General features: G+C 48.2%; 1 protein-coding gene across 2 annotated transcripts in view; it reads left to right on the top strand.

The window, feature by feature from the left end:
- The window catches only part of prkrip1 (PRKR interacting protein 1), a 65,271-nt gene extending 57,180 nt beyond the window's left edge, over positions 1-8,091 (top strand). Inside the window, exon 5 of one of the 2 annotated variants that reach the window (XM_078225217.1) lies at positions 3,777-8,091. In XM_078225217.1, coding sequence (XP_078081343.1) covers positions 3,777-4,986 — 1,210 coding nt within the window. In that variant the 3' untranslated portion in view covers positions 4,987-8,091. The remainder of the gene's footprint in view (positions 1-3,776) is intronic. The other variant, XM_078225220.1, reaches the window with a different exon arrangement.
- Positions 8,092-20,889: the final 12,798 nt, after the last annotated feature.

The raw sequence follows: 20,889 nt of genomic DNA, 5'->3' as shown, positions 1-20,889 counted from the left end.
TTTATGTTTCCTGCAGTTGTCTGCCAACTCTCTGCAGATTTGCTCCTCCAATTCTCGCTGACTATTGGGTGGTCTATAATACACTCCATTAATGTGGTCTTACCTTTCCTGTTTCTCAGCTCCATCCATATGGCCTCGGTAGGCAAGCCCTCTAATCTGTCCTGCCTGAACACTGCTGTAACATTTTCCCTGACTAGCAATGCCACCGCCCGCCCCCCCCCCCCCCCCCCCTGCCCCCCCACCCCCCACCCTTCATCCCTCTGCCTCTATCAGGTCTGAAACATCGGAACCCTGGAACATTGAGCTGTCAGTCCTGCCCCTCCTGTCACCAAGTTTCACTAATGGCTATAATGTCATATTTCCATGTGTCAATCCACACCCTCAGCTCGTCTGCCTTCCCCACAATACTCCTGGCATTGAAATAGACACACCTCAGAAGATTATTACCACCACACACAACCCTTCTATTTGTGATTTTGCATGAACTATTATCATTTATTTTCACCCCCGCTCCACTATCTGCTCTGGCACTCTGGTTTCCATCCCCCTGCAAATCTAGTTTAAACCCTCCCCAATAACACTAGCAAACCTCCCTGCAAGTATATTGGTCCCCTTGTAGTTCAGGTGTAACCCGTCTCTCTTGTACAGGTCCCACCCACCCCAGAGGTCCCAATGATCTAGAAATCTGAAACCCTGCTCCCTACACCAGTTCCTCAGCCACGTGTTCATCCGCCCGAGCATCCTACTCTTACCCTCACTGGCACGTGGCACAGGTAGCAATCCTGAGATTACTACCCTCAGGATCCTGCTTTTTAACTTCCTACCAAGCTCTCTATACTCACTCTTCAGGACCCCCTCACTCTTCCTTCCTACGTCATTCGTACCGATGTGTACCATGACATCTGGCTGATCACCCTCCCACTTCAGAATGCTGTGCACGTGATCAGAGACAGCCCTGACGCTGGCACCCGGGAGGCAACAAACCATCCGGGAGTCTCTCTCACGACCACAGAACCTCCTGTCTGTACCTCTGACTATCGAGTCCCCTATCACTACCGCTCTCCTCTTCTTCCATCCTCCCTCCTGCGCTGCAGAACCAGACTCAGTGCCAGAGATCCGGCTGCCGCAGCTTGCCCCAGGTAAAGCATCCCCCACAACAGTATCCAAATCGGTATACCTGTTGTGGAGGGGAATGGCCACAGGGGAACCCTGCTCTGTCTGCCCTTTCCCTTTCTCTCGCTTGACCGTAACCCAATTTAAGACAGAGATAGAACAAAGAACCAAGAACAATACAGCACAGGAACAGGCCCTTCGGCCCTCCAAGCCTGCACCGATCATGTGTTCCTAACTAGACCATCCGTTTGTATCCCTCTATTCCCAGTCTGTTCATGTGGCTATCTAGATAAGTCTTAAATGATCCTAGCGTGTCTGCCTCAACCACCTTGCTTGGTAGTGCATTCCAGGCCCCCACCACCCTCTGTGTAAAATACATCCCCCGCATATCTGTATTGAACCTTGCTCCCCCTTACCTTGAACTTGTGACCCCTTGTGTTTGTCATTTCTGACCTGGGAAAAAGCTGAGGTTCTTGAATAATAAGGGGATCAGGGGTTATGGAGAAAAGGCAAGGGAATGGTGATGAGAAAAAATATCAGCCATGATTGAACGGCGGAGCAGACTCGATGGACTGAGTGGCCTAGTTGTTCTCCTCTGCCTTATACAAAGAACAAAGAACAATACAGCACAGGAACAGGCCCTTCGGCCCTCCAAGCCCGCGCCATTCCCTGGTCCAAACTAGACCATTCTTTTGTATCCCTCCATTCCCACTCCGTTCATGTGGCTATCTAGATAAGTCTTAAACGTTCCCAGTGTGTCCGCCTCCACCACCTTGCCCGGCAGCGCATTCCAGGCCCCCACCACCCTCTGTGTAAAATATGTCCTTCTGATATCCGTGTTAAACCTCCCCCCCCTTCACCTTGAACCTATGACCCCTCGTGAACGTCACCACCGATCTGGGAAAAAGCTTCCCACCGTTCACCCTATCTATGCCTTTCATAATTTTATATGGTCTTATGGGTTTGAGAATAAGCCTTTGTCATGTCTGGTGATTTTGATCCCCATCCATCTCTCCCAAGTGATGTACAGTCACTGAGGTAGTTTGATTTTTAAGTCATGTGTTTGCAAGTTGCAATTAAGGAAAGGCTGCTGATCATTGATGCACAGTAGAATCCCATGGGCAGCAATGTGATCATATCTAGAGGGGATAATGGGGGTTCTTCCTTTGGAAGATTTTTGAAGTCAGCCTCCCAGCATCCATTCATTCATTTATTTCTGTGAATCAGGAATCCCAGAGGGCTGTGACTGAGGCTTTTTTCAGAGATAGGGAGTTGGACACTGACCCCAAACTGGAGTCCCCAGATCCTGTGTCTCTTTTCCCATTTCCTAACTACACCCCCACCTCTGCTTTGCTGTCAATTCTTGTTTTCCCTCACTCTCTCCCCTGCCCCCCATCTCTCCCTTTCACTCCCTCTCACTTCCACTCACTCTCACCACTCATTCACACTCCACTTGCTTTACTAATGTCCTTTAGGGAAGGAAATCTTCCACCCTTACCTAGTCTGTCCTACATGTCATTCCAGCAATATGGTTGACTCTCAACTGCCCTCTGAATGGCCTAGCAAGCCATTTCATTCAAGAGACTCTGAGGATATGCAATTAATGCTGACCTGCCAGCGACACCCATATCCCATGAATGAATAAATAAAACACACAACCATAGCAAACTGAATTCCAACCCCCACCCCCTACCCTGACACACACACACACACACACACATATACACATTTACCTCTCTGCCTCAAAAAGAAGCTTCATTCCCAAAATCCAGAATTCTACTCACTTCAAGTTGGGGGTGAGTGGAAGAGTGAAAGAAACAAGGTGAGAGAGAGAATGAGACAGAGAAACTGAGACAGAGAGACTGAGGCACCCCAACACGACACTCAGAATTAAAATGGATACCGCGTCCCTCAATGAAGGCCCCCTCCCACTAACAGCCTGTGTCCGACACACTACCTCCAACTGTTTCCATCTCGCCCTCATTTCCTCTCTCCCTTTCTCTGTCTCACTCCATCTGTTTCAGCTGCATTTGTTGTCATGTAGGAAGCCACACAGAAACTACCTCTCTCTCTCTCTCTCTCTCTGTCTGTTGTTCAAGTTCTCACTCTCTGTCTCCTTTCAGAAAGATTAAAAAAAGGAATGGAGAGAGAGAGAGATCCACAAAGATAATCCACACAACTGAATTAAAATGTTAGCCCTCCTCCCCCTTGTCCCCCTCCCTATCTCCAGAAGCTGCTCAACTCCCTCTTTCAGTTTGAGAAGAGGCTTCTGATTCATTCAGCACACTTTTTAGAATCTCCCTCCCAGGATTTCTCTCCACAATTCAGACAGAGAGGATATGAGTGGGGCTGTAGGTAGTGACTACAGACTGGAGACCTGTGGTGAACCATCGTTGGTTCCCACTGTGGGATTGTTCTAATGTTGTTGTTGGGCTAGGGTGGGATTGATACCCCTGTGGTTGTTACTGTTGTGGCACATCCCAGTCGGGCTCCGCCTCCTGGGAGAGGTATAAGACCCCCTGCTCGGGCGAGACCTCGTCAGTCTGGGATAGTGTGTTAACGTTCTATTAAGTTCCATTGTTAGACAATAAAAGCCTTCTGTTACCGAAGCTTCGTGCCTCGTGTTCAATTGATGCGTATCAATTTTATTGTCTAACATTAAGCTCTCGACGGAAAGGAAAAAGAAAGGAGAGTATGGAGCAAATCCTAAAGCCAGAACGTCTGACGCTAGATCCACGTGCGGTGGGCGCTTCTAACACCTTCGACCACTGGCTGAAGTGTTTTGAAGACTACCTGGCAGCCTCCGCAGCGGTCACCACAGATGATGACAGACTCCGGGTCCTCCATGCGAGGGTAAGCGACACAGTCTACCTCGCGATCCGTGCGGCCACCACTTACCCGAGGGCCCTCGAGCTTTTAAAAAAGCGCTACACGAAACCTCCCAACGAGATCCACGCTCGTTACCTCCTCGCTACACGACGTCGGCAGTCGGGCGAAACCATGGAGGATTACGCCAATGAGCTCTTGCAGCTTGCCAGGGGCTGTGACTGCAAAGCTGTGTCGGCTGAGCAGTACATGTATGACCTCGCCCGAGATGCGTTTGTGGCAGGGGTAGGGTCTTCATACATCCGTCTCAAGCTGCTAGAAAAGGGGAATCTCAACCTGACCCAAGCTATGGAATTGGCTGAAATGCTTGAGGCGGCTTCGAAGAGCTTGGTCCTGTATCCGGAGGACCACGTGGAGACAACGTGGCAGGAGCAGTCGCAAATCCCTCCTCGCCCCACGGGCTCGAAGTGCAGTGTTATGGCGTGCTCCCATGTAGACCCGACGACGGCTGCAGCCCCATGCGGCCTGCGGTGCTACTTCTGCGGAGGAGCCAAGCATCCACGACAAAAGTGTCCCGCTAAAGCGGTGGTCTGTAACCTATGCGGTAAAAAGGGGCATTATGCGAAGGTGTGCAGATCGAAGCCCAAGAACGGCAGTGCGGCCTGTGACCCTTCGGAACGGGGATCATCACCATCGACGTCGAAGTACTCACGGGGTTCGTCCACGTGCGAGTCCAGGACGGCGCCATTGCGGTCGACGGAGTTGGAGGAGGATGACCACCAGGAGTCGCTACGTTTGGCGCCCTCACCCATGTGCGATTCATGGGGGCGGCCATTTTGGTCGACGATGACCATGAGCGACCAGCAGGGGTCCTCAGCATCGACCTCAGCTGCCTGCAGTGACGTTCACGGACCAACGGTGGCGTCGATCACCCTGAACCAGGCTAAGCATCACAGGCTTGACTGTTCGATGATGGATATACAGGTAAATGGTCGTGCAATTTATTGTCTGTTTGACAGCGGGAGCACAGAGCTTTATTCACCCTGACACTGTAAAGAGGTGTGGGCTCCAGATTCAGCCTGCCAAACAGACAATCTCTATGGCATCAAGGTCCCGGTCTGTCCCTGTGCTAGGACGTTGTGTGGTAACCTTGAAAGTGCAAGGCACAATTTACGAGCGATTCAGGCTCCTTGTGTTGCCGCATCTTTGCGCACCAATTCTCCTCGGACTAAACTTTATGGTCCACATGAAGAGTGTGATCCTACAGTACGGTGGGCCACTCCCTTCGCTGACAGTAGGGGAACAGCTGCAGTCTCCAAATTGTCCAAAGCGCCCCGCATGCAATCTTTCTACATTAAAGATCACCACACCCTCTTTATTCAAGAATCTGGTACCAGGCTGCAAGCCCATCGCTACTAAAAGTAGGCGTTACAGCGCTGAAGATCGGATCTTCATCAGATCTGAGGTTCAGCGACTCCTCAAAGAAGGGATCATACAGCCCAGTGTTAGTCCGTGGAGAGCACAGGTTGTGGTGGTCAAGAGCGGGAACAAACCCCGGATGGTCATTGATTACAGTCAGGCCATTAATCGATATACGCAGCTCGATGCGTATCCCCTCCTGCGCATATCTGATATGGTCAATCAGATTGCGCAGTACCGGGTGTTCTCCACCATAGACCTTAAGTCCGCCTACCACCAACTCCCCATTCGCCCAGAGGACCGACACTACACGGCCTTTGAGGCGGATGGTCGTCTGTATCAGTTTCTTAGGGTTCCATTTGGTGTCACCAATGGGGTCTCGGTCTTCCAGCGTGCTATGGACCGAATGGTGGACCAGAACAGGCTGCGGGCTACCTTTCCGTACCTGGATAATGTCACCATCTGCGGCCATGATCAGCAGGACCATGACACAAATCTCCAAAACTTTTTACGCACTGCATCTCGCCTGAATTTGACCTACAACAGGGAGAAGTGTGTATTCCGTACCCGCCGGTTAGCCATCCTGGGATACATGGTGGAAAACGGGGTCATTGGCCCTGATCCAGACCGTATGCGCCCCCTTGCTGAACTTCCCTTGCCCGCTAGCGCAAAAGCACTGAGAAGATGCCTAGGCTTCTTCTCCTATTATGCGCAGTGGGTCCCCAACTACGCGGACAAAGCCCGTCCGCTTATTAAGTCCACGACTTTTCCACTCACGCCAGAGGCCCAATTGGCCTTCAAGGAATTGAAACACGACATCGCGAAAGCCACGATGCACGCGGTAGACGAATCCATCCCGTTTCAGGTGGAAAGCGATGCATCTGATTTCGCCCTGGCCGCCACACTAAACCAGGCAGGCAGGCCTGTCGCGTTTTTTTCCCGCACCCTCCAAGGCCCCGAAATTCGGCATTCAGCGGTGGAAAAGGAGGCCCAGGCCATTGTGGAGGCCGTCAGACACTGGCGCCATTACCTGGTGGGGAAGCGGTTCACCCTGATCACGGACCAGCGGTCTGTGGCGTTCATGTTCAACAACACGCAGAGGGGCAAGATCAAGAATGATAAGATCTTGCGGTGGAGAATTGAACTCTCCACCTATAACTACGATATCATGTATCGTCCAGGGAAACTCAATGAGCCCTCGGATGCCCTCTCGCGCGGAACATGCGCTACTATGCAGGAGAATCGCTTGAACGCCCTCCATAATAACCTGTTCCCTCCTGGGGTCACTCGGCTCTACCACTTTGTCAAAGCCCGCAACCTGCCTTACTCGGTGGAGGACGTCAGGTCGGTGACAAGGAGCTGTCGGATTTGTGCGGAATGCAAACCGCACTTTTACCGACCTGACCAGGCACATTTGGTCAAGGCCACTCGCCCCTTCGAGAGGCTGAGTGTGGATTTTAAGGGCCCCCTTCCCTCAACAGATCGGAACGTGTACTTTCTGAACATAATAGATGAGTACTCGCGGTTCCCGTTTGTTGTCCCCTGCGCGGACACGTCGACTGCCACGGTGATCAAGGAATTCCGTGATCTTTTTACCCTGTTCGGGTACCCCAGCTATATCCATAGCGACAGGGGCTCGTCGTTCATGAGTAATGACTTGAGGCAATTCCTGCTCTCATACGGGATTGCCTCTCGTAGGACCACGAGTTACAACCCTAGGGGTAATGGACAGGTGGAAAGAGAGAATGCTACAGTCTGGAAGGCTGTCCTATTGGCGCTGAAGTCCAAAGGCCTTCCAGTCTCCCATTGGCAGGAGGTCCTCCCTAATGCGCTTCACTCCATTCGCTCCCTCCTGTGTACGGCAACCAATGCTACTCCCCACGAGAGGATGTTCTCATTCCCTCGGAAGTCGTCCTCGGGGATATCTTTACCAGCCTGGTTGACGTACCCAGGACCCGTCCTTCTGCGGTGACATGTAAGGGCCCGCAAGTCCGACCCCTTGGTCGAACAGGTCAACCTCCTCCACGCCAACCCTCAGTATGCCTATGTGGCATATCCTGATGGGTGAGAGGACACAGTCTCGATCCGAGACCTGGCGCCCGCAGGGGACGTAGCAACTCCTGTCGCTCCCATACCCCCAGTGACGAATCCCTTATCCCTTATTTCTCCCCCGGACGTGGCCAGGACAGCACCGGGACCAGTGCTTAACAGTTTTACTCCAATGCACAGCTTGCCTGAGCCCCGGAGATCGGCGCCATCGCAGAATGTACCGGGATCCCCTGCACTACCGCTTCATCAGGGTCAACCGGCCTGTGAGTCTGTGGGAGAACAGCTGGACGCTGTTTTGGGGAGAACGCCACCGCCAGCATCTACTCCAGTGTCACCGCCGGTATTGAGGAGGTCACAACGACGGTGCGGTCCTCCAGACCGTCTGAACTTATAATCTGTTGACATTTTAGTCTGTTTTCATACCCCGCCGGCCTTTGTTCTCAAAGGATGGGTGAATGTGGTGAACCATCGTTGGTTCCCACTGTGGGTTGTTCTAATGTTGTTGTTGGGCTAGGGTGGGATTGATACACCTGTGGTTGTTACTGTTGTGGCACATCCCAGTCGGGCTCCGCCTCCTGGGAGAGGTATAAGACCCCCTGCTCGGGCGGGACCTCGTCAGTCTGGGATAGTGTGTTAACGTTCTATTAAATTCCATTGTTAGACAATAAAAGCCTTCTGTTACCGAAGCTTCGTGCCTCGTGTTCAATTGATGCGCATCAAGACCCTCATATCCTGTCTCCCTTTCCACACACACCTCCCACTCACCACCTCTTCTTTGACCCTCCACTCACCTCACTTCTCTCTGTTTCTTTTTCACTCCTCCCTCCCTCTTATCCTGTCTTTCTTGCTAAGATGAAAGATGGATGTTACTATCTTGATGCCTGTCCCTATCCCCATATTTCGCCATGCCTCCTTCTCATTCGATCTTTCTGTCCACCATTCTCTTTCTGTTCCTTCCTCTCATCTACTCGGCATTGAAATGAGTGATGAAGGATAACTCTCGCTCTTCAATAATAACGACAAATCACATTGTTGTTTGTGGAAAGATTTGTTGATTAAAGGTGTAAAGAAAGCTGCAGAGAGAGAGAGAAATGCTGGAGAGAAGTAGACAGATATGGAGAGAAAGCAAGAGTGGAAAGACATCGACTGGGAGAGAAACCCGGAGATGGGGAAGAAAGGTGGAAAGAGAGGAAGAGGCTGGCGAGAACGAGATAAGGGAAAGGAAACAAGTTATTGAGTTGGACTTCCAACCGGGATTGTGATGAATGATTGAGCAGGCTTGAAGGGACAAATGGCCTCCTCGTGCTCCTATTTCCTGTGTTTCTATTTTTCATGGGCCCCAAATCCACTTTCAGGCCAATAGCCTGCAAACTTGCACCTATCAAACATTTACAAGGTTAATCTCCCTCTACACTGTCTCATCAAATAACCTGATTGCAGATGCAGCACAAGCTGAGATACACAGAAAACCTCCCTCCAAATTTTCCCATCAAATAACCTGATTGTAGATACAGCACAGGCTGAGATACACAAAATATGTCCCTCTACACTGTCCAAGCACGAAGTTCCAGTGCTGCTGTAGCCAGGCTGAGATAGAGTAAATGTCTCTCTACACTGTCCAATTACGAAACTCCAGTGCAAGTGTAGCACAGGATGAGATACAGAGAAAATCCCTCTCAACGCTATCCCATCAGGGTGTGACAAGGGGAATGGGAGGGGGGAGCATGGGTGCGAGAGAGGGGGGAGCGTGGGTGCGAGAGAGGGGGGAGCGTGGGTGCGAGAGAGGGGGGAGTGTGGAGGTGAGAGGGGGTATGTGGAGGGGAGAGGAGGTGTGTGGGTGCGAGAGGGGGGAGTGTGAAGGTGAGAGGGGGAGTGTGGGTCTAAACTATTCTTCTGAGCCAAGGGGACATTGTAAATTGAGCTTCAATTTAACATTTCAAAGGATAGGGACAACATCGGGTAAAGAACTGGGTAAAGCTCTGCCGATGCAAACCGGCGGATTCACAATCTTGCTCTCAGAATACAGTCCTTCTGCAAATTTGTTTTCTCATACATTGTGAAATACCCATTCAGCTCTTTGCAAACTGCAGTTTAGACTCTTTGGAATTTTAATCAATTAATTGCATACATTTTCTGTTATATGTGTAGAGTACCCAAGTAAAGTAAATAAATTCGATTTACTGACTGATTGCAATCAATGCCAAATGGGAAGTAATTGTCCTGTGCACAAGTGAGAATCCTTCCAATAGCATGTTTTTCACAATACCCTGACAATGAGATAACCCGATCCAACCCAAGATCACTTTAAATATCCCCCAGTAACAGTGACTCTGCATGTCAGCGTTAATTAAGTTGGATTAAATTCCCGTAGGTGCCGAGATCTCTTACTTCACGCAGTGGGTGAAAACCACTATTAAATTGGCTGGGATTGCTGTGTTTAATTCTGCTGAGTATTTATTTGGAGATTTCATTAAAGTACATTTTGTGTTCTTAAACAACTTTATTTTAAAAATTCTAAATATGCTTCTTCTACTGACTGCAAGGAATAGAAGAGGTGCATTTATTGAAACCTCAAGGTGAATAACATCAGTTCCAGTCACTGAATGGCAGCATTTTAATGAGGGGTTGTATACAGCCCTTTTAATCCAAGTCATTTTATACATGCAGCTAATATGTTTATCTGAATTCCTGTCAGTTATTTGTGATGTTGCAATTTGGTCGGTCAGTAGGAATGACGCGTAAAATGATTAATTCATACATTTCTATTTATTTCCATGATCAAAAGTTCTCCCGTCACTCCACAGAATTTCTGTCCTTTCATGAGCTCCAATCAGCTCTCACATTTTGGAACGACTGCTAACAATTGCCAAACACAATGTAATATGAGTCATAGAGAAATCAGACAGGTAATTCTGATGTTTGGCATCATGCTTCTGCACCGCGACCTTAGCCAGAACTGAAATAGATGCTCTATTCATCAATTATTTAAACTAAGGTCACAGGTGGAGAAGGTGGTGAAGAAGGCATATGGCATGCTTGCCTTTATAGGACGGGGCATAGAGTATAAAAGTTGGGGTCTGATGTTGCAGATGTACAGAACGTTGGTTTGGCCGCATTTGGAATACTGCGTCCAGTTCTGGTCGCCACACTACCAGAAGGACGTGGAGGCTTTGGAGAGTGTACAGAGGAGGTTTACCAGGATGTTGCCTGGTATGGAGGGGCTTAGTTGTGAGGAGAGATTGGGTAAACTGGGGTTGTTCTCCCCGGAAAGACGGAGGATGAGGGGAGACTTAATAGAGGTGTATAAAATTATGAAAGGCATAGATAGGGTGAACGGTGGGAAGCTTTTCCCCAGGTCGGTGGTGACGTTCACAAGGGATCATAGGTTCAAGGTGAAGGGGGGGAGGTTTAACACAGATATCAGAAGGACATATTTTACACAGAGGGTGGTGGGGGCCTGGAATGCGCTGCCAGGCAAGGTGGTGGAGGCGGACACACTGAGAACGTTTAAGACTTATCTAGATAGCCATATGAACGGAGTGGGAATGGAGGGATATAAAAGAATGGTCTAGTTTGGACCAGGGAGCGGCACGGGCTTGGAGGGCCGAAGGGCCTGTTCCTGTGCTGTATTGTTCTTTGTTCTTTGTAAGGGTATTCGTGAGGAACAGACTGAAGTTGTGCATTCAAACTTTAAGTTGCTCCCATCAGCCAAGGATCAGAAAGATTGAAGGAGATCTTAAGGTGTTTCAAACAGTCAGTGTATCGCTGCAAATTTGTTGTCATTATTCTTTTTTGTGATGTGGAGGTCACGGGGAGTAAGTTGCAACAATAAGAGCGAGGTCAGTAATGTATTGGATTGTCTGTTGGTAATAAGAATGAAGGTGGTGATACTCCTGGAGTGTAATGGCAGTAGAGGTGAGGTCCGTCATATCCCTGGATGTGTATTGATAATAAAAGCAATTCAGTGATGTACCTGTGTAGGCAGTGAAAGGTGAGTGGGTCACTGATATTTCTAAATAGCTAGTCGCAATAAGAGTCAGGTTATTTTTGAATATGCTTGACAGGTGTATCATAAAGTAAACACGACAATAAAAATTCATCTGCACTTCCCCCAGCAAACACTCTCAGGGTAGGTACAACGGAGTGGGTGTTTGGGGGCGGGGAGTGAAAGGTCATGGGAGTGAGGGGTTGCATACAGAATAAATCTCACTCTCCCTATAAAAGTCTCCTAGGGCTGGCACAGCAACCATTTAGACACAGTACACTGCCTTTGCATCCCCCCCACCCCCCCAATGCTCCCTCTACACTGTCCCAACCAACACTCCCAGAGCAGGTACAGCACGGGTTAAATACAGAGTAATGCTCCCTCTACACTGTCCACATCAAACACTTCTGGAACAAGGCAACAAGGTGTGAGATACAAAGTAAAGCTCCCTTTACACTGTTCCAACCAGCACTCCCAGGATAGGTACAGTGCAAAGTCAGGTATAGAATAACATTTCTTTTACAATTCCCATAAAGAAATCAGAGAAATAGGAGGCTAGTCTGCCACTCACCATGTTACAAACATTTCCTCATGTTACTCTGTCGCCATCAAACGTTCACTGGGAAGGACTATCTTCGGGATAGAGACAATATTAGGTCCTTCTATGCTACCACAAGGAACAAATCGAGTTTAGATACAGAGTAAAGCTTGTTCTACACTGTCACACGTGAAACGCTCCTAGACAGGTACAGATTGAGGTTAGATACTGTGTAAAGCTCCCTCTACATTAGAACATAGAATATTACAGCGCAGTACAGGCCCTTCGGCCCTCGACGTTGCGCTGACCTGTGAAACCAATCTAAAGCCCCTCTATTCTACACAATTCCAATATCATCCATATGTTTATCCAATAACCATTTGAATGCTCTTAATGTTGACGAGTCCACTACTGCTGCAGGCAGGGCATTCCACGCTCTTACTACTCTCTGAGTAAAGAACCTACCTCTAACATCTGCCCTATATCTCTCACCCCTCAATTTAAAGCTATGTCCCCTCATGTTAGCCATCACCATCCGAGGAAAAAGGCTCTCACTATCTGCCCTCTCTAATCCTCTGATCATCTTGCATGCCTCTATTAAGTCATCTCTTAACCTTCTTCTCTCTAACGAAAACAACCTCAAGCCACTCAGCCTTTCCTCATACGATTTTCCCACCATACCAGGCAACATCCTGGTAAATCTCCTCTGCACCCTTTCCAACACTTCCACATCTTTCCTATAATGCGGCGACCAGAACTGTACGCAATACTCCAAGTGCGGCCGCACCAGAGTTTTGTACAGTTGCAGCATGACCTCATGGCTCCGAAACTCAATCCCTCTACCAATAAAAGCTAACACACCATCTGCCTTCTTAACAACCCTATCAACCTGGGTGCCAACTTTCAGGGATCTATGCACATGGACACCCAGATCCCTCTGTTCATCCACACTACCAAGTATCTTACCATTAGCCCAGTACTCTGTATTCCTGTTACTCCTTCCAAAGTGAATCACCTCACACTTTTCCGCATTAAACTCCATTTGCCACCTCTCAGCCCAGCTCTGCAGCTTATCTATGTCCCTCTGTCACCTGCCACTTCCCTCCGCACTGTCGACAACTCCACCGAATTTAGTGTCATCCGCAAATTTACTCATCCATCCTTCCACGCCCTCATCCAGGTCATTAATAAAAATGACAAACAGCAGTGGCCCCAAAACAGATCCTTGCAGTACACCACTAGTAACTGAACTCCAGGATGAATATTTCCCATCAACCACCACCCTCTGTTTTCTTACTGCTAGCCAATTCCTGATCCAAACCACTAAATCACCCTCAATCCTATGTGTCCGTATTTTCTGCAATAGCTTACCATGGGGAACCTTATCAAACGCTTTGCTGAAATCCATATACACCACATCAACCGCTTTATCCTCATCCACCTCTTTGGTCACCTTCTCAAAGAACTCACTAAGGTTTGTGAGGCACGACCTACCCGTCACAAAAGCGTGCTGACTATCCCTAATCAAATTATTCCTTTCCAGGTGATTATAAATCCTATCTCTTATAATCCTTTCCAATACTTTGCCCACAAAGGGCGGCACGGTAGCACAGTGGTTAGCACTGCTGCTTCACAGCTCCAGGGTCCTGGGTTTGATTCCCGGCTCGGGTCACTGTCTGTGTGGAGTTTGCACATTCTACTCGTGTCTGCGTGGGTTTCCTCCGGGTGCTCCGGTTTCCTCCCACAGTCCAAAGATGTGCAGGTTAGGTTGATTGGCCATGCTAAAATTGCCCCTTAGTGTCCTGGGATGCGTAGGTTAGAGGAATTAGTGGGTAAATATGTGGGGGTAGGGCCTGGGTGGGATTGTGGTCTGTGCAGACTCGATGGGCCGAATGGCCTCCTTCTGCACTGTAGGGTTTCTATGTTTCTACAACAGAAGTAAGGCTCACCGGTCTATAATTACCAGGGTTGTCCCTAATCCTCTTCTTGAACAAGGGGACAACATTTGCTATCCTCCAGTCTTCTGGCACTGTTCCTGTAGACAATGACGACACAAAGATCAAAGCCAAAGGCTCTGCAATCTCCTCTCTAGCCTCCCAGAGAATCCTAGGATAAATCCCATCCGGCCCAGAGGACTTATCTAGTACCAGGGGACTTATTTATTATTACCCTTTCCAGAATTGCTAACACCTCCTTATGAACCTCAATCCCGTTCGGTCCAACAGCCTGCATCTCAGTACTCCCCTCGACAACACTGTCCCTCTCCTGTGTGAATACTGACGAAAAATATTCATTTAGTGCCTCTCCTATCTCTTTGGACACCACGCACAACTTCCCACTACTGTCCTTGACTGGCCCTAATCTTACCCTAGTCATTCTTTTACTCCTGACATATCTATAGAAAGCTTTAGGGTTTTCCTTGATCCTACCTGCCAAAGACTTCTCATGTCCCCTCCTGGCTCTTCTTAACTCTTTCTTTAGGTCCTTCCTGGCTAACTTGTAACTCTCAAGTGCCCTAACTGAGCCTTCACGTCTCATCTTAACATAAGTCTCCTTCTTCCTCTTCACAAGAGATTCAACCTCCTTAGTAAACCACAGTTCCCTCACACGTCTGCTTCCTCCCTGCCTGACAGGTGCATATTTATCGAGGACGCGTAGTAGCTGTTCCTTGAACAAGGTGCACATTACAATTGTGCCCATCCCCTGCAGTTTCCTTCCCCAACCTATGCCAGCTAAATCTCACCTAATCGCATCATAATTTCCTTTCCCCCAGCTATAACTCTTGCCCTTCGGCATATACCTATCCCTTTCCATTGCTAAGGTAAACGTAATCGAATTGTGGTCACTATCACCAAAGTGCTCACCTACCTCCAAATCTAACACCTGGCCTGGTTCATTACCCAGTACCAAATCCAATGTGGCCTCGCCTCTTGTTGGTCTATCTACATACTGCGTCAGGAAGCCTTCCTGCACACATTGGACAAAAACTGACCCCTCTAAAGTACTCGAACTATAGCTTTTCCAGTCAATATTTGTAAAGTTAAAGTCCCCCATAACAACTACCCTGTTACTTTCGCTCCTATCCAGAATCATCTTTGCAATCCTTTCCTCTACATCTCTGGAACTTTTTGGAGGTCTATAAAAAACTCCCAACATCGTGACCTCTCCTTTCCTGTTTCTAACCTCAGCCCAAACTACCTCAGTAGATGAGTCCTCATCAAATGTCCTTTCTGCCACTGTAATACTGTCCTTGACTAACAATGCCACACCTCCCCCTCTTTTACCACATTCCCTGCACTTACTGGAACATCTAAACCCTGGAACCTGCAACAACCATTCCTGTCCCTGCTCTATCCATGTCTCCAAGATGGCCACAACATCGAAATCCCAGGTACCAACCCATGCTGCAAGCTCACCCACCTTATTCCGGATGCTCCTGGCGTTGAAGTATACACACTTCAAACCACATTCCTGCCTGCCAGTACACTCCTGCGACCCTGAAACCTCATCCATGACCTCACTACTCTCAACCTCCTGTACACTGGAGTTACAATTCAGGTACCCACCCCCCTGCTGAATTAGTTTAAACCCTCCCGAAGAGCATTAGCAAATTTCCCCCCCAAGATATTGGTACCCCTCTGGTTCAGGTGCAGACCATCCTGTTTGTAGAGGTCCCACCTACCCCAGAAAGAGCCCCAATTGTCCAGGTATCTGAAACCCTCCCTCCTGCACCATCCCTGTAACCACGTGTTCAACTGCTCTCTCTCCCTATTCCTCTCCTCACTACCACGTGGCACGGGTAACAAACCAGAGATAACAACTTTGTTTGTTCTAGCCCTGAGCTTTCACCCTAACTCCCTGAATTTCTGCCTTACATCCCCATCCCTTTTCCTACCTATGTCTTGAGTGCCTATGTGAACCACAACTTGGGGCTGGTCCCCCTCCCCCTTAAGGATTTCGAAAACACGATCCGAGACATCATGGACTCTGGCTCCTGGGAGGGAACACACCAACCGCGAGTCTCTCTCATTCCCGCAGAATCTCCTATCCGTCCCTTTAACAATGGAGTCCCCAATGACTAATTCTCTACTCCTCTCCCTCCTTCCCTTCTGAGCAACAAGGACAGACTCTTAGCCAGTGACCTGTACGCCATGGCTTACCCCTGCTAAGTCGTTGCCCCCCATTGTCCCCCATTAAACACTCCAAGACAGGTACAGCACGGGATTAGATACAGAATAAAGCTCCCTCTACACTGTCTCACCCAACACTTCCAGGACAGGTACAGAACGGGATTAGATACAGAGTAAAGCTCCCTGTACATCATAGAATCATAGAAACTCTACAGTACAGAAAGAGGCCATTTGGCCTATCGAGCCTGTACCGACCACAATCCCACCCAGGCCCTACATATTTACCCACTATTTCCTCTAAGCTGCACATCTCAGGACACTAAGGGGCAACTTCAGCATGGCCAATCAATCTAACCCGCACATCTTTGGACTGTGGGAGGAAACCAGAGCACCCGCAGGAAACCCATGCAGACACAAGGAGAATGTGCAAACTCCACACAGACAGCGACCCAAGCTGGGAATTGAACCCAGGTCACTGGAGCTGTGAAGCAGCAGTGCTAACCACTGTGCTACCGTGCTGCCCCCATCAAACAGTCCCAGAACAGGTACAGCATGTGGTTAGATACAGAGTAATGCTCCCTCTACACTGTCTCAACCAACACTCCCAGAGCAGGTACAGAACGGGATTAGATACAGAGTAAAGCTCCCTGCGCATTGTCCCCAACCAACACTCCCAGAGCAGGTACAGCACGGGGTTGGATACAGAGTAATGCTCCCTCTACACTGTCCACATCAGACACTTCCGGGACAAGGCAACAAGGTGTGAGATACAAAGTAAAGCTCCCTTTACACTGTCCCAACCAGCACTCCCAGGATAGGTACAGTGCAAAGTCAGGTATAGAATAACCTTTTTTTTACAATGCCCATAAAGAAATCAAGGAATAGTACGCTAGTCTGCCATTCACCATGTTACAAACATTTCCTCATGTTATTCTGTCGCCATGCACCTTAAATCAGCATCCTATGGTTGGGATTGGGAGTGTGGAGGTGAGAGGAGGAGAATTGAGACGAGGGGGGTTGAGGTAAGGGGGAGTTTGAAGGAGAGGATGAGTAGTGTTGACATGAGAGAATGAATGCTGATGGATGGTGTTGAGATAAGTGGGGAATTTTGAGGTGAGAGGGAGAGTGCTTAGTTGAAAGGGGGAATGCTGAGGTGAGAGAGTGAGTGTTTGAGGTGGGAGAGAGAGTGTTCTTGTGGAAGGAGGAGTGTTGAGGTGAGAGGGAGAGTGTTGAAGTAGGAGGGAGAGTGTTGATATGGAAGGAAGAGTGTTGAGGTGAGATGGAGAGCATTGATGTGGGAGAGTGTTGATGTGGAAGGGGGAATATTGAGGAGAGATGGAGATTGTTGAGGTGGGAGAGAGTGTTGATGTGGAAGGAGTAATGTTGAGGTGAGAGGGGGGTGTTGATGTGGAAAGTGGGTGTTGAGGAGAGAGAGTGAGTGTTGAGGTGAGATGGGGTGAGTTTTGATGTGGGAGAGTGATTGTTGAGATGAGGGGCATGTTAATGTGAGGGGGAGTGCTCAGATAAGAGGGGAAAAACATGGTGTGATATCAATATACATTGCTCCAACAAACACTCCCAGGATGTTTACAGCTGGTATTCGGTGCAAAGTCAATCTGTCTCTTCACTCTGTCATCCAAAGTGAGGAGAGCACGATGAGAACCTTTAAACACAGAGCAAACCTCATCTGCACCATCCCATCAAATACTCCAATGTTAGCTACAGAGGTACAGTGCCAGAGTAATGCCCCTCACCCCCACCCTATCTAAACTGTATCACCTGGCAGTCCCGTGCCTGGTAAAGTGCAGTTTCAATTCAGAAGATTAGTTATGATCCCATAATCAACCTTCAGGCAAGATAGCTCGCAAACTTTCTCACACAGTGGTTAGCACTGCTGCCTCACAGCGCCAGAGTTCAATTCCGGGCTTGGGTCAATCTCTGTGCGGAGTTTGCACATTGTCCACCTGTCTGCGTGGGTTTCCTCCGGGTGCTCCAGTTTCCTCCCACAGTCCAAAGATGTGGGAGTTAGGTTGATTGGCCATTGTAAATTGACCCTAGTGTCAGGTGATTAGTGGGGTAAATATGTGGGGTTAGCAGAGTGGTGCCTGGGTGGGATTGTGGTTGGTGCAGATTCGATGGGCTGAATGGACTCCTTCTGCACTGTCAGGATTTTATGAAAAATGATTAATCATTTACAAGTTTAAGCTGCCTCCACACTGTTCCATCAAATGCCTTGATTGTAGATGCGGCACAGGCTGAGATACACACAAAATCTCCCTCTACACTCCCAAACATTATATTCCAGTGAACGTGTAGCACAGGGTGCAATGCACTGAAACTGTCCCTGTACACAGTCCAAACTCCAGTGCAGGTGTAACACAGGGTGAGGGGTACAGAAAATCTCTCTTCACAGTGTCCCATCAGGAACTCCAGTGCAGGTTTAGCACCGCATTAAATACAGTTCTGAGCTCCCTATGCATTGCCATAAAACTTTCCCAGGTATGGGTGAAGCACACTTCAATACAGACACATCTCGTCTCTATACTACCCCTGAAACACCCCCAGAGCGGGTAACACACGCGATTGCATAGAGTAAAGACCACTCTTCAGTACCACATTGAATTGTTCACAGTGAAGGCGTTTACTCTTTTTCGAATCCATTCTGAACATTTCTTCTAAGTGTGCCATGGCGACACTAAATTAAGCTTTTTTTCACATTTCCAAATATAGGGACAGCACCGGGTAAAGTGCAGGTTTTTTTTTCTGCACAGCCGATTCAAGCCAGCCAATTGAAGTTAAATGTATATTCGATATAGAACATAGGACATAGAACAGTACAGCACAGAACAGGCCCTTCGGCCCACGATGTTGTGCTGAGCTTTATCTGAAACCAAGATCAAGCTATCCCACTCCCTATCATCCTGGTGTGCTCCATGTGCCTATCCAATAACCGCTTAAATGTTCCTAAAGTGTCTGACTCCACTATCACTGCAGGCAGTCCATTCCACACCCCAACCACTCTGAGTAAAGAACCTACCTCGGACATCCTTCCTATATCTCCCACCATGAACCCTATAGTTATGCCCCTTGTAATAGCTCCATACACCCGAGGAAATAGTCTTTGAACGTTCACTCTGTCTATCCCCTTCATCATTTTATAAACCTCTATTAAGTCTCCCCTCAACCTCCTCCGGTCCAGAGAGAACAGCCCCAGCTCCCTCAACCTTTCCTCATAAGACCGACACTCCAAACCAGGCAGCAACCTGGTAAATCTCCTTTGCACTCTTTCCAGCGCTTCCGCATCCTTCTTATAGTGAGGTGACCAGAACTGCACACAATATTCCAAATGTGGTCTCACCAAGGTCCTGTACAGTTGCAGCATAACCCCACGGCTCTTAAACTCTAACCCCCTGTTAGTAAAAGCTAACACACTATAGGCCTTCTTCACAGCTCTATCCACTTGAGTGGCAACCTTTAGAGATCTGTGGATATGGACCCCAAGATCTCTCTGTTCCGCCACAGTCTTCAGAACCCTACCTTTGACCCTGTAATCCACATTTAAATTTGTCCTACCAAAATGAATCACCTCACATTTATCAGGGTTAAACTCCATCTGCCATTTTTCAGCCCAGCTTTGCATCCTATCTATGTCTCTTTGCAGTCTACAACAGCCCTCCACCTCATCCACTACTCCACCAATCTTGGTGTCATCAGCAAATTTACTGATCCACCCTTCAGCCCCCTCCTCTAAGTCATTAATAAAAATCACAAATAGCAGAGGACCAAGCACTGATCCCTGCGGCACTCCGCTAGCAACCTGCCTCCAGTCCGAAAATTTTCCATCCACCACCACCCTCTGTCTTCGATCAGATAGCCAGTTACCTATCCAATCGGCCAACTTTCCCTCTATCCCACACCTCCTTACTTTCATCATAAGCCGACCATGGGGGACCTTATCAAACGCCTTACTAAAATCCATGTATATGACATCAACTGCCCTCCCTTCATCAACACACTTAGTTACCTCCTCAAAAAATTCTATCAAATTTGTGAGGCACGATTTTCTCTTCACGAATCCGTGCTGATTATCCCGGATTAATCCGCATCTTTCTAAATGGTATAGAGCATGTTTCCTTCCCTGTCCATTAAATATTCCCAGGGCAGCCTCACTTTGATTGAGATTTTGCACTTGTGCTATCAGATTACAGGTCTTCTGTTAAATTTGTTTCCAATATTTGCAAAATACTACTTCAGCTCTTTGCAAACTATAGTTCAGCCTCTTTGGAATTCTAATTGCAGACATATTCTGTTTTATGCATAGAGTTCCCGAGTAAAGTAAATAAATTTAATTTACTGACTGATTGCAATCAATGTCAAATGGAAAATAATTGTCTTGTGCACAGGGAGAGGTGATGGCCTAGTGGTATTATCGCTAGACTTTTAATCCAAAAACTCCAAAAATGTTCTGGGGACCCAGATTCAATAAAGACTTCAATAAAGAATATCTGCAATTAAAAATCTACTGACGACTATGAAACCATTGTCGGAAAAACCCATCTGGTTCACTAATGTTCTTTCGGGAAGGAAATCTGCCGTCCTTACCTGGTCTGGCCTACATGTGACTCTCAACTGCTCTCCATTGGCAACTAGGGATAGGCAATAAATGCTGGCCATCCAGCGACACCTATGTCCCACAAATGAATAATAAAAAAGTGAGAATCAGTTCCATATTGTGATTGTGACATTTTGACAATGAGATGACCCTATCCAACACAATTTGGAATATCCCCCAGTAACAGTGAATCTGAATGACAGCCTTAAACAAGACG

This window comes from Mustelus asterias, chromosome 12 (genome assembly GCF_964213995.1).
Source record: "Mustelus asterias chromosome 12, sMusAst1.hap1.1, whole genome shotgun sequence".
Taxonomy (NCBI): domain Eukaryota; kingdom Metazoa; phylum Chordata; class Chondrichthyes; order Carcharhiniformes; family Triakidae; genus Mustelus; species Mustelus asterias.
This window is presented reverse-complemented; position numbering and strand designations above follow the sequence as displayed.